The following is a 12,868-nucleotide window of genomic DNA, read 5'->3' as shown; positions in this document are numbered from 1 at the left end:
TTATGAATCCCTATTTTAATTTTATTTTTATTTATTTATTTTTTTATAAATATTTTTTAAAGCAATTAAAAATTTTTTAATCTTTTTAATTAATGAATTTATTTTTTGGCTGTGTTGGGTCTTCGTTGCAGCGCATGGGCTTTCTCTATTTGTGGCGACTGGGGGCTACTACTCTTCATTGCAGTGCACAGCCTTCTCATTGCGGTGGCTTCTCTTTGTTGCGGATCACAGGCTCTAGGCGTGCCAGCTTCAGTAGTTGTGGCTTGTGGGCTCAGTAATTGTGGCTTGCGGGCTCTAGAGCGTAGGCTCAGTAGTTGTGGCGCACGGGCTTAGTTGCTCTGCAGCATGTGGGATCTTCCCGGAGCAGGAATTGAACCCATGTCCCCTGCATTGGCAGGCAGATTCTTAACCACTGTGCCACCGGGGAAGTCCCAAATCCCTATTTTTAAATACTATGTTTTAGCAAGATTGGTTGCCTGATATCATGTGATAATCTACAAGTCTTCTAAATGTTAGAAAGCAGCAGATTAAAAACAAAAAGGTGGTATACTACTAAATGTAGATGCACTGACAATAGCCAAAATAGTAGCTGATGCTAAAGATAGAGGCATTACTATACACAGTCAGCCTCTAGAAGCACAGCAGTCTGCAGGCAAACAAACCTTCATTAAGCAAGGACTTCCTGAACTCTTAGTAACTCTTAGGATACACACAGAACCTTGTTGGGAATAGGGGAGCAGGAGACAAGGAGTATGATGTGTAATTCGTATCTTCAAAGAGCTTATAATTTACTTTAAAAAGAAAAAACAAAGCATATGAATCTTAAATAACCATGCTGCTGCTTAAAATCTAAGGAATAATACTAAGAATAAGGATTGATGAAACTAATAGCATAAAATATACTCTCAACAATGAGAGGAGAGATTATTCAGGGTAGGTTAGAATAGCCAGAGAAGCATCTGAGGTGGAGATCCTCTTCTTTTGTTATAAAGTACCTGTTTAATTGTTTTCATGTTTAAAATATCGTGTGTGACACAACTGTAAATAAACGACCTTAGGGGAAGTCCCACTCTTGCCTGGGAAATTTCTAACTGATGAATCACCAAAGAAACCGAGAAGAGGGAGGTGGGGCTGGTAACCTGAGCTGATTGCCCATTCAGTACACTCAGGACATGTTGTCATCTGTGCTTTGAGCTGAGAGCTGTAGATGTCCCCAAACAGGAAACAGGAACTTATTGCATAGCCTAAAAATGGAGCAGGCACTTTGAAGTAGGAAGAGATGTCTAGTTTGCTTCTGGCTAAGTGACCAGTCATGATTCTGAAGTTGCAGATAAAGATAGGTTTGTCATCAGAGCTCTGTGAACATTAGAGCCACTTCATTCATTCATTCATTCAATAAACAGTTACTAGGTACCTGCTGGAGATATAGAACAACCCCACAACAACAAAAAATAAGCTCCATTTCTCAAGGAATATTCTACAGAGAGGGGAGAGACAGATAAAGTCAATAGTTACAGCAAAAAATGTCTTAAATGTAATGACAGAGGGATAGAGGTTGCCCTAAGAGCCCTTTGCTTTCTCACTTTCATACTAGCATTTTCTGTCTGTAGCATTATTTCAGTCTACACTCAGTCAATCCTGTCATCCACTTAAACTCTACCTTTAGCCCCCCCCCCCCCCCCCCCCGCTAACTCTCAGACTAGATGTCCCTTTCTTTAGTAACTTTCCTCAACCCCTAAATCTCCGCTGGTGCTTCTCCTGCGAGTGCCTTTGGCTGTTACCACACCAGGCCCTTACAACATGGTATTATGTTTGCCTGACTTGTCCACACCCTCCCTAGACAGTAAGTACCACAAAGTAAAGATTGTGGGTTTCCCACCCCCCCCCCCCAGCATTATCTCCATACCTATCCCTGTGTTTGGCCCATAAGTTAGTTCTCAGTAAATACTTGTTTGAAAGAATTAATTAATGAAATTAATTATTTAATTCATTATTCAAATAGGCTGTCTAATAAGTACATAATACATACAAGAAGAATGTTTATTGTTAACTCCTGAAATCTATTTTACCAAGCACTTGAATAAGCTTTAGTTATCTGGAAAATTTACTTTTGTGGAAACCTCATTTCATGAAAATGCTAGGTACATTGTGTTAGTGTATATAAATTACTCATGCTTTTAAATTTGTAAACAGCAAATCAAGCAGCTTCCCAGACATTCCCCCAACCCTCAGTTAACCAATGGTGACCAATGGGGAAAATATGTAGTAATATTTAAACCAGATCCACTGAAAACCTCCCAAGGGAATCCTAGCCTCATTATGCCTTTTATCGGTGCTACTGCACATTTTTTAAACTTTTTTTCTGTCTTCTCCATTTTGCTTTGGCTTGAGTAATGTACTTGAGTAAGAAAATGGTCAGAAGACGACTCACAAAAGATAGAGCTTGGTACTCAAACACAAAATTATCCTATATAAAATACTAAGACAAAATGGCATTGATCTGGGTATTCTAGAAGAATTCAAGAGAAATTGCTGACTACATCAGTTAAGGTTAGCCTAAATGACCAAAAGAAAGTTTTGTTGTAAAGGCAACAGAAAGGGGTCTTACCTCGACTATAGCAAAGCTGGTAGAGTTTATAGTAAAAATTAACACTCACAAAATAATTTATAGTAAAAGTAAAAACCCAAAGCTGAAAAAACTATATCGGAGCCACATAAAACCTTGTACACAAATGTTTATAGCAATATTATTCATAACAGCCAAAAGGCAGAAACAATTCATATGCCCATCAACTGATGAACAGATAAACAAAAGGTAGTATCAATATGATACTACCTTTGTAATATCAATATGGTATTACAAAAGGTAATATCAGTATGATGTGAATATAATTTGGCAATAAAAAAGAATGAAGTACTGATACATGCTATGACATGGATGAACTTGAAAACATTATGTTAGGTGAAAGAAGCTATCACAAAATGCTGCATGTATCGTTCCATTTATATGAAATGTCCAAAATAGCCAAATCTATGCAGACAGAAAGTAGATTAATGGTTGCTTAGGGCTGGGGTTATAGGAGAATAGAGGAGTTGATAGCTAAAGGGTATGGAGTTTCTTTTTGAGATGATTGAAATGCTCTAAAATTTACTGTGATGATGGTTACAAGTGTTTGTGAATGTAATAAAAACCATTGGATTGCACACTTTAAATGGGGGAATTTCCTAGTATGTGAATTATATCTCAATAAAGTTGTTTTTTAAAAAAATCTACTGGAAATAGTGTAAAAACTTACTTGCCAGAGGAAATTAATTACTATTTTAGAATATCTTACAGGAGCAAATAGGCATATGTAAATAGAGGGTAGGTGATCTACTGAAGCCATGGGGGAAGGTCCATGCCAAATGCTATTCTGAAACCAAGTCCTCATGGGAAGGGATGAAGAAGAGTCTCATTTGTCTTAGATAAGAAGTGATTTTGAAACACAAAACAAGCACAATAGCAAAAGTATAAAAAGCAAGATTCTTCTGGGATGGTTGCTAAAACCTGTCTTATTATTTTTTCAGCGATCTGTAGTAGAGAACATGTGATAAGGTCTCCCATGTTTTTATGTAACTCTAAAATTTTTCAAGAAAGGAAAAGACAAATCAATGGAGACAGAATACAGAAATATATTTCTAGTTGATTTAAGTGAGCAGAACAGTCACAGCTGAATTTTAACACAGGCAAGTGCCAAGTCATTCACTTAGGGAGATGGTTAGATGGATGGATATAGATATAGGTAGTGCCTTGAGCTACTGGTGACAACTTGACAGCTTAGAAAAAATGATTTGGAGTCACTGAAGATTCTAATGTCATGCTAGTTGAAAAAATGATAGGTCTAATTTAATGGCAGCATTTTAAAAATCAGGCTTGTTACATAACATTCTAAGAAATTCGGTGGCTTATCTGATATTTAAAAAGAAGAAAGGAAAAGAGAAGGAACAAAGTAGGAAGGAAAAAAAGAAGCGAGGAAAGAAGGAAGAGAGCAAAGAAAGGATGAAAATTGATACATTGATCTTCCAGTGGTTGGGTATCTGACCCTTCTCCTTTGGATATGGGTATTAATTATTGTACCAGTCATGGTAAATCATTACAAAGAATTTCTTAAGGTAAAAAAGTTCTCATTATTATAGATAAGGATTTTGGCTCACCAGTTAATTATTTAAGAGATTTCTTTTCGCTGAAGTTTACATCATAAGTTCCATCTGTATTGTTGTTTCTTTACACTTATATTCATTTAATGTAGTACATTAATTCAAAGAAGAAATAAATCAATTGATATTTACCTCTTGTTTCTGACCTATTGTAGAATGTAATCCTTGATTCATTATTTTCAGTCCATTTAACTGGAATATTCCATGTGTAACTAAATTTTTTTAAAAAGAAAAATTTTAACTTTTATCACTAATAAATAAAAACATTTCCAAAGTAAAAACAGACAAGCATAAAAAGCAATAGACAAGCATATTTTCCTCATAAGCAATTGTCCAGTGTATAGTATACAATTAATACAGTTAATACAGTACTGTTTTGTGGTAAAGATAGGCTGTGTAATTGCTTTCAATTTTTATAAATCTCTAAAATTTGGAACTTTGTATCAAAAAATTAGCTAAGGATGAAGAAGATTATTTCAGTAAAAATGCCTTGAGGCTTTGGAATAAAGATATTGCATAAATATAACACATATAAAATTGAGCATTCACATACATACTTTCACAGACTTTGATATGCTCTAGTTTCTGTCAAGGAACACAATACACGTTTAGAATTCAGAAGACAATATTAAAATGCTGTGAAGGAAATAACGCCTTTTAGAAATTATGTTGAAATGACACCACCACCATCATCCCTTAAAGCTTCTCATGCTCTTTAAATATCTCCTGTTTACAATCATGTGAACCAGTGTGTTGCAAAGAAAAATCACCAGGCAAGCATGTTTCAGGGGGTTTTCGTGTTCTTTTTAGCTTCTTAGTATTTTCTCATGGAGCAGGGGGAGGAGGTTAGCTTTGTACTTTGACACAATATATACTTAACATTTTAGTCTTGAAATCTCATAAAAGGGGTCTTAAATGTCTTTTAGATTGTTCTCATGTCATATCTTACCAGTCAGAAAACACAGGAGATCTAGAGAAAAGATGAATCTGTGTTTGGGTTTAGGTTTCAACTCAAAGTTGGCCTTGTTTTTCTTCATCTGTGATCATTCAAGTCCCTAACAGAGAATGGGGGAATGATATTTCTCCCTTTCAAGTTATAATAAAATTTATGTAATTCAGGGAGAATATATATTTGCCATCTACATGAAAGAAGTAATCCTTTGTTGTCTAACTAGTGAAATGTTTTATAGATTGAACTTTTACTAGCTCTCTTGAAGGAGTTTATTGCAGTGGAATGTTTTTGGCTGTAAGTTTCATAGAACCAACACATAAGTTGTTTCTTGGATCCTATAGGAGACATTGTCAGTGCTCCACCCTGATCCCCTTGAATTTCTTTGTCATTTTTGTACACCCTGGATTCCATTGTGCTTTCCCTGCCAACAGCCAGCACCTGGGTCTCTCTGTTAGAGGACTGCCCTCTGGCTGCCTGAGCAAGGAAAGCTAGAAGTTCCTGGAAGTTTACATCCTTGGATGCAGCCCTTAGCCAATGATGGATGGGCATGAAAATGTTCTTTGCCCCATCCGCAGGACCACACTGAAGCACTGTCTCTAGAACTTCCCTGCAGGGTAGTCACCCTGGACAGAACCTGTTAGTTGTTGCACCTTTGCTGCTTGATATCCCTCTTCCCAATCCCCCTACCAGCCTTTCCTAGGCTTCCTAATGAGTCACTTTCACTTGAATGATCACCTCAGGGTCTGATTTTAGCGAAGCCAACCTAAGAACGATCCCTTTACTAGACTAGTACTTGTAGTCTAGTAAAGTCTGTCTGTAGTATAGATAGACTAGTAATATTGCCAGAGCTTCTCGACAGATAGACAAAGAAGCATTTTTTTAAAGTCACATTCTGCCTACAGATTGCACTCTTTCACTGCTCTGCTGATGTGGTGTTGCCATGTAGACTAACATTTCATTCCTCCTCACCTTTCCCCAATGCCAACCCGACTGAAACAACAGAGTACGGAGTGTCTCGATACACTATATGCGCAGTTAGGATTTCACATTTCCACTATCCCCTCTAAGACACGGTCTCTGGGACTAGGCTGTGCCTAAGAGTAGGCATAAGATATACTGCTAAGGTCATGTAAAAAATATTACTCTGAGGTCTGTAAGAGCATCATAAGACAAAAAAGGATGGAGGGTTGAGGCTATCTAATTTTGTAGTTTTGGAACCACTTACAGGATCTAATCTGAGTAAAATTATAGATTGGAGAGTACAAAATGTCAAGAAATAGAAATTACATAAATGAAATGATAGAGTTTCCTATATGTTTTCTAAAATTCAAGAGTATCAGATTTCATTTTTTAAAGGTATAATTCACTTTTAAAATATCTAACAATATAACAGTTTCTGGCAGTATAAATATGGCCAATCTAATTTTCACTAAGGAAACTGACTTTGCCCCAACATGACATACCTACTACCATTCTTCCACCGGTTTACATTGACTGGACTGTCAAAGACACGTAAACTTGTCCCATAGAGAACTCTCCCCGATGGAGATGTGAAAATGGCCCATTTCTAAGAGATGGTTGAGGCCATAGTGTAAAACAGTAACTTACAAATGTGTGGGCCATTTAGATTATAAAAAGTTTCTGGTCAGTAAGAATTCCCTAATATTGGAATATTTAAGCAGTGAGAAAAGGGAAGAGGCCATTTAGTTTATAATACAACTTAACATTGTCTACCAGATAGGAATATACCTGAACAGAGAGCAGGTGAACACTAGGGTTGGAGAAAAAACTAATTCCTTTCTCGGGGCATTAGGTCCCATATAATCTAATCTATAATTAGATTATATTATGATCTAACTTTTTAATAAAATGGAAAAATAAGGAATGATAATTTTCTATATAATGTCTTTCTGTCTCTTATTTGTTCAAGAGCCACTACAAATTTTTAAGAAATGTTCTCAAGAGGATAGCCCGTCTTTTCTAGGTTTATTTTCCTATGCATATATAATTTGTAACTTTTTTTAAAAAAAGGGAACAAGTAGATTGACTTTATGATAAATGATCACTAAAAATCATGCATCTATGAATCTAAAAATTTTTTAAAGTCTCTGAAGGTTAAAACTAAAAAAAAATTAGAGAAAAGTGTAAATGTTAGTATGGTTCCATGTTCTAAATCTTGATGAATACAATTTAAAGATTTATTATAACTTTAAAAGTGATTTTAGACCTGTTGATATGTTTAGTTCCCTTGGTAATAAATTTTTTTGTTTGTGTGGAGAGGAATCTATAACCCAGGAGTAGTCTTTAAAAATGTAACCCCACAGGTTTAAAACAGTGTTGGCTGTGTCTCTGGCTTAACAAATCAGTGGATATGAATGAGAGAAGGGAACAACTACTGTGAAGCTTTCCCAATGGAAGTTTGTTTCTCAAGAAAGAAACATATTTTTTAAATTTTATATGTGCAAACACTATTAAATAGCAGTGTTAAATATGGCCAATCTGATTTGCTAGAACATAAAACAGTACCTGTAAAAAACAATTTATGGTTAACAGAATGATCACAGAAATTATGTTGATTTATGTAATTGAATTATCACCTGATAACAAGTCAGATCTAAGTTTCAAATCATTCATATATTATGAAGAGGAAAGAGTGAAAAACAAAGAAGTTTTCTCCATCATAATCTTTCCTCTCCAAAATAAAGATAAAGAAGGAAATACAGACACTCCCTGACTGATTTCATTGGGTCTAAGACCTCAAATTTTCCTTTGTTTTGGCGTGAACTATTAATTTTCAGAACCTGCATTCCAGCCAGATATCCAGTTTCTCTGAATTTCATTTGCTGTGGGAGAGCTGAGTGTCTGAGGTTTCCAGGAGGAGAGGCTGGTAACAGGTTTCAACAAGGTGAGCACCACTGGCTTCTCCAGTTCAGGTGCCAACCAGTTTCTTGAAGTAGCTAATTTAATAATTCTGAGTGTTCTTCATTCTCGATGCCTGGGAGAGAAAGTTTTTGGCAATTTGAATTTTTGGAAACACCTGAGCGTGCTGTTTGTGTAACAGTTCCCAAAGCCCTGAATTGGAAATCAGGAAACAGGTTCTGTTACCTGCTGCATGTAGTAACGTATCATAAAGTGGGTCTATAAAGATTTTTCAGTTCTCTAGAAATACGGGTATGACCCATATAGAGCAAGATGAGAACAATATTCTAAAAGGAGATTGTTCTCTGCAAATTCATCCGATTCAATTCCCTGCACAGTGTTTATTCTTTAACTGGAAGTTTTAGCTCAACTCAATCTTTGGAACATATGCCACACAGCCCCAGCCTGGCCATTCTCCTAGGGCAGGCCCCATCAACTCCATCACCTCTCACATGGGTCACTAGCTACAATGTCATCCTAACTGGTCTCCCTGCATCCACTCTTGTCCCACCTGATCTGTTCTCCATAGTGCAGCCAGAGGGGAACTTTGAAAAATGTAAACATGATCCTGCCAGTTCTCTCCTTAACATCCTTGAATTTGCACACTCTTTTGTTCAAAATCTTTAACATGGTCTGCATGCCTGTCCCCTGCCTTCCCCTCCAACTTTTTCTCCCACCAGTCTTCCCAGTGCCTCTCTGTTGTCCAGTTCTTGGAGCCAGACTGCCTGCATTCAAACCGAGGCTCCATCACTTACACTCTGTGCAACCTTGAATAAGTTATTTAAAATTTTTCTGCCTAAAGTTCTCTATCTGTTATAATAAAATACACTAAAGTACTTAGAATAGTGCCAGCTACTTAGTAAATGCTCAGTAAGCATTGCATATTATATGTATAATGCTCCTTTTAAACTTTAGAGCCTTCATATATGTTGCATTTTCTGTTTTGAAAACCCCGACAGTCATCCCCCAACACCAATTTACTCAGTTTAAATATCACTTCCTCAAGAAACAAAGTCTTCTGTAGTCCTTTCTACTGCACCACATCTCCTGTCCCACAATTAATTCAGGCTCAGCGTATCAGTGGACACATGGCAGGAGAGAATAATTACTGTGAAACTTCCAAATGGAAGCTTGTTTCGCAAGAGAGAAATATTAAAAAAATTTTAATATCCAAAGGCTCTAGCAGTATTAAAATGGGCCAATTTAATTTGCTAGAACATAAAACAATAACTGTAAAAGAACCAGTTTATAGTTATTAAACGCTTCCTGAGACACCTTCTACACTATATTTCTCCTTCCTCATGTTATATTAATTGCTACTGAATAATTGATCTTGTGATGATTTATATATGTGACTGTAAAATGAGGTCAGTGAGACTATTAAAAAAGGAAGAGGGTGAAGAGTCTTTTCAGTGGAAATCGGGTAGTGGAGATTAGAGGCCACCTGGAGTGTGGTGAGTGCAAAATTCTCTCCACCCAAAGCACGTATTAAGAAGTTAAAAGACAATTAAAATCGGCATGGGTGAAATTGGAATGTTGTCCAGGGGACCAAGGTGTTGCTCTCATTTAGCCAGGATCCTGTCTAGGAGGGGGCTCAGCTGGGTGATGAAGGTCAGAGATGACATCCCCAAAGTGGTACACCCAGTTTCCTGTGGCCAGCTCCAGTGGTTAGGGGGGGCGTCCTGAGATTGTGATTTTGTTCTCTTCATTTGGGAGCGGTTGGCACCCCAGAAATGTATACAGAAATAACTAATTAGTTATACAGAAACGGCTATATTATTAATACTTTTGTAAAAGTTGTATTCATACAAGTGTAATAAGTTTTGAAATCACTGGCTGTGTGGCACGTGTTTTGTCAGCTTTTACAATATTTGGTATGTTTTAAAAATCTGGCAAATTAGAGGAAATGGCGTATTGGATTTATAATTTTATCTGACATTCTTAGAATACCTTAACTCAGTAGTCATGTTTAAATGCCTATAAAAGTCTGATTTGGGTGAGGTTTTTTTGTTGTTGTTAATTTTATTGGAGTAGAGTTGATTTACAATGTTGTGTTAGTTTCAGGTGTACAGCAAAGTGATTCAGTTATACATATACATATATTCATTCTTTTTTCAGATTCTTTTCCCATATAGGTTATTACAGAATATTGAATAGAGTTCCCTGTGCTATATAGTAGGCCCTTGTTGGTTTTCTATTTTATATATGGTAGTGTGTGTATGTTAATCCCAAACTCCTAATTTATCCCTCCCCCGCATGTTTCCCCTTTGGTAACCATAAGTTTGTTTTCGAAATCTGTGAGTTTGTTTCTGTTTTGTAAACAAGTTTATTTATATCATTTTTTAAATTAGATTCCACATGAATGATATCATATGGTATTTGTCTTTCTCTGACTTACTTCACTTAGTGTGATAATCTCTAGGTCCATCCATGTTGCTGCAAATGGCATTATTTCGTTCTTTTTTATGGCTGAGTAATATTCCATTGTATACATGTACCACATCTTCTTTATCCATTCCTCTGTTGATGGACATTTAGATTGCTTCCATGTCTTGGCTATTGTAAATACTGCTGCAATGAACATTGGGGTGTGTGCATCTTTTTGAATTATGGTTTTCTCTGGAATATGCCCAGGAGTGGGATTGCTGGATCATATGGTAGTACTATTTTTTGTTTTTTAAGGAACCTCCATACTGTTCTCCATAGTGGTTGTACCAATTTATATTCCCACCAACAGTGTAGGAAGTTTCCCTTTTCTCCACACCCTCTCCGGCCTTTATTGTTTGTAGACTTTTTGATGCCGGTCATTCTGACTGGTGTGAGATGATACCTCATTGTAGTTTTGATTTGCATTTCTTTGATATTTAGTTATGTTGAGCATCTTTTCATGTACTAGGAAAGTCTGATTTTGTAAAGTTAAAGGTTTGATTCTTTTTTTTCTTTTTTGGTTGTTAAGGTTTAATGTGTTTGAGAATGCCCAAGAAATTTGATATACTATATCTATGAATTTTAATTTGTTAGATTCATAAAAATGTATAGAAAAGTCTGTTTAGAAATTAGATTCATAAAACTGTGTCTTTCGGTGTTTATATTTAAAATTATAAATGGAATTTAATACAATTTTAAGTGGTGATGTTTAGAAGTTTCTTATAAATGATATATGCAAAATAATTTGATTGATTGAGTTTGTAATTGCTGTTAAAATGTTTGGAGAATTTCATTTATGCATTGTAAATAAAAATATCCTTAATCAAAAACTGGGAAAACCACTATTGAAAAGCCACTGTCTCCTACACCCTTTCCACAGACCAGCACCTCTCTCAGAAGCAGCCCCTTTTAAATGCTTCTGGTTTTAGTTCTTCTGATGTCTAATACTGTAACTCTAAATACCTCTATATTTTTTTAGATAGTATTTATTAACTCACCCATGAGAGAGGGTGATTTAGTTCACTTATACTACTTTCTTTTTCGTTCCCCCTTTAACAGTCAAATTATAATAAAGCAAAATTATTATTATTAGACTTTCTATAGGTTACAATTGTTCCTTTAAATAATATACCCATACTGCCTTTTCTTGTTTTATAAATTTTAGTATTGTTACTCTCTCCTAACTGTAGAATAAGGTTATCTTGTGCAGTGCTGATAAATGCTTAACAACCAGCTCTCAGGGCAGGGGTGGGAAGTGGAATGTAGTATTTGCTGATTTCCATTAACTCACATCATGACCAATTTCAGGCTACTGGAATGATGTCACTGAGTTGGGATTAAAGCCAGCTTTGGTCCACCACTGAATCAGTATCCAGTATCCTTTTTTTCCACCCTTTCTTCCTCTTCCACCTCCTTTCTTCTGTCAGCTGTTTTTTCTTGTTACAATGTTAAGACTGTTTATATTTACAATCTAACCTGTCACTATAACAAATATTAACATGTTATCCATTGGTTGATTATAAAAGCTAACAGATAATAAATAACACATACGAAATTATGCTCTATACATATTGCTGGCCGAGAAGTGTGTTGGAGTCATATTTCCTTCTCAATGGTCTGATTTCATGGCCCTTGAGTCACTTAAATGAAAATTTCCCCTAACACCCTAACATAGGGTAAAATAGACTCCTCTTCTTTATACTTTATCAATGGCATGAAATCATTCTACCTGCTTCATATTTTTGGATCACAATTTTTACATACAGCCTTGATTTTGTTTTTTTCTAATTTTCTTCGTTATAGTTGGCCAGACTGATGGGCCTTCACCAATTCCCCAGTTCTGCCATCCTCCCAATTATACTCTCTTTTTCCTGGGGATCACCTAACTCAGCCCGAGTCATCCTGCTTTTATGGCACTGTGAGCCCACTGGATCGCTATTGGTCTGCATTTCCTTTCATGGCTCTCCTAGGTTGGATGAACTGTTTCCTGGATCCTATGTCTTCCTCTTTTTTTGATTTATTCATATTTTTTTTCTCTCCAGGCTCCAATCCCCCTGGACTGTAGCCTTAGTAACTTTCTAAGAAGTGCTGTGTGGAAAATATTTTCTGGGGCTGCATGTCAGAAAATGTCTTCACTGTGCTTATACGTTTGGTTTAGGGAACTGCCTAGAGAATTAGAGGTTGAAAATATTTTTTGCATCCACGTTTTAAATGACTGCTTCATTTTCTTCTTGAGTTCAGAGTTGTTGTAAAGAAGTCTAATGCCACACTAACTCATGTACCCTTGTTTTCTGAAATTTCATGAGGCTATAGCTAGGTATGTTTTTGTTGTTTTTTCCTTTTTGTACTGTGTAGTCAATGGGGCCTTTTAAT

The 12,868-nt window shown here is 36.2% G+C and overlaps 1 protein-coding gene across 1 annotated transcript in view; it reads right to left on the bottom strand.

The window, feature by feature from the left end:
* Window positions 1–12,868, bottom strand: part of ENPEP (glutamyl aminopeptidase) — a 108,947-nt gene that overhangs the window by 26,066 nt on the left and 70,013 nt on the right. Inside the window, exon 11 of the mRNA XM_059923432.1 lies at window positions 4,330–4,409. Within this exon, the coding sequence (XP_059779415.1) occupies window positions 4,330–4,409 (80 nt within the window). The remainder of the gene's footprint in view (window positions 1–4,329; window positions 4,410–12,868) is intronic.

Source organism: Balaenoptera ricei, chromosome 5, assembly GCF_028023285.1.
Source record: "Balaenoptera ricei isolate mBalRic1 chromosome 5, mBalRic1.hap2, whole genome shotgun sequence".
Taxonomy (NCBI): Eukaryota; Metazoa; Chordata; class Mammalia; order Artiodactyla; family Balaenopteridae; genus Balaenoptera; species Balaenoptera ricei.
This window is presented reverse-complemented; position numbering and strand designations above follow the sequence as displayed.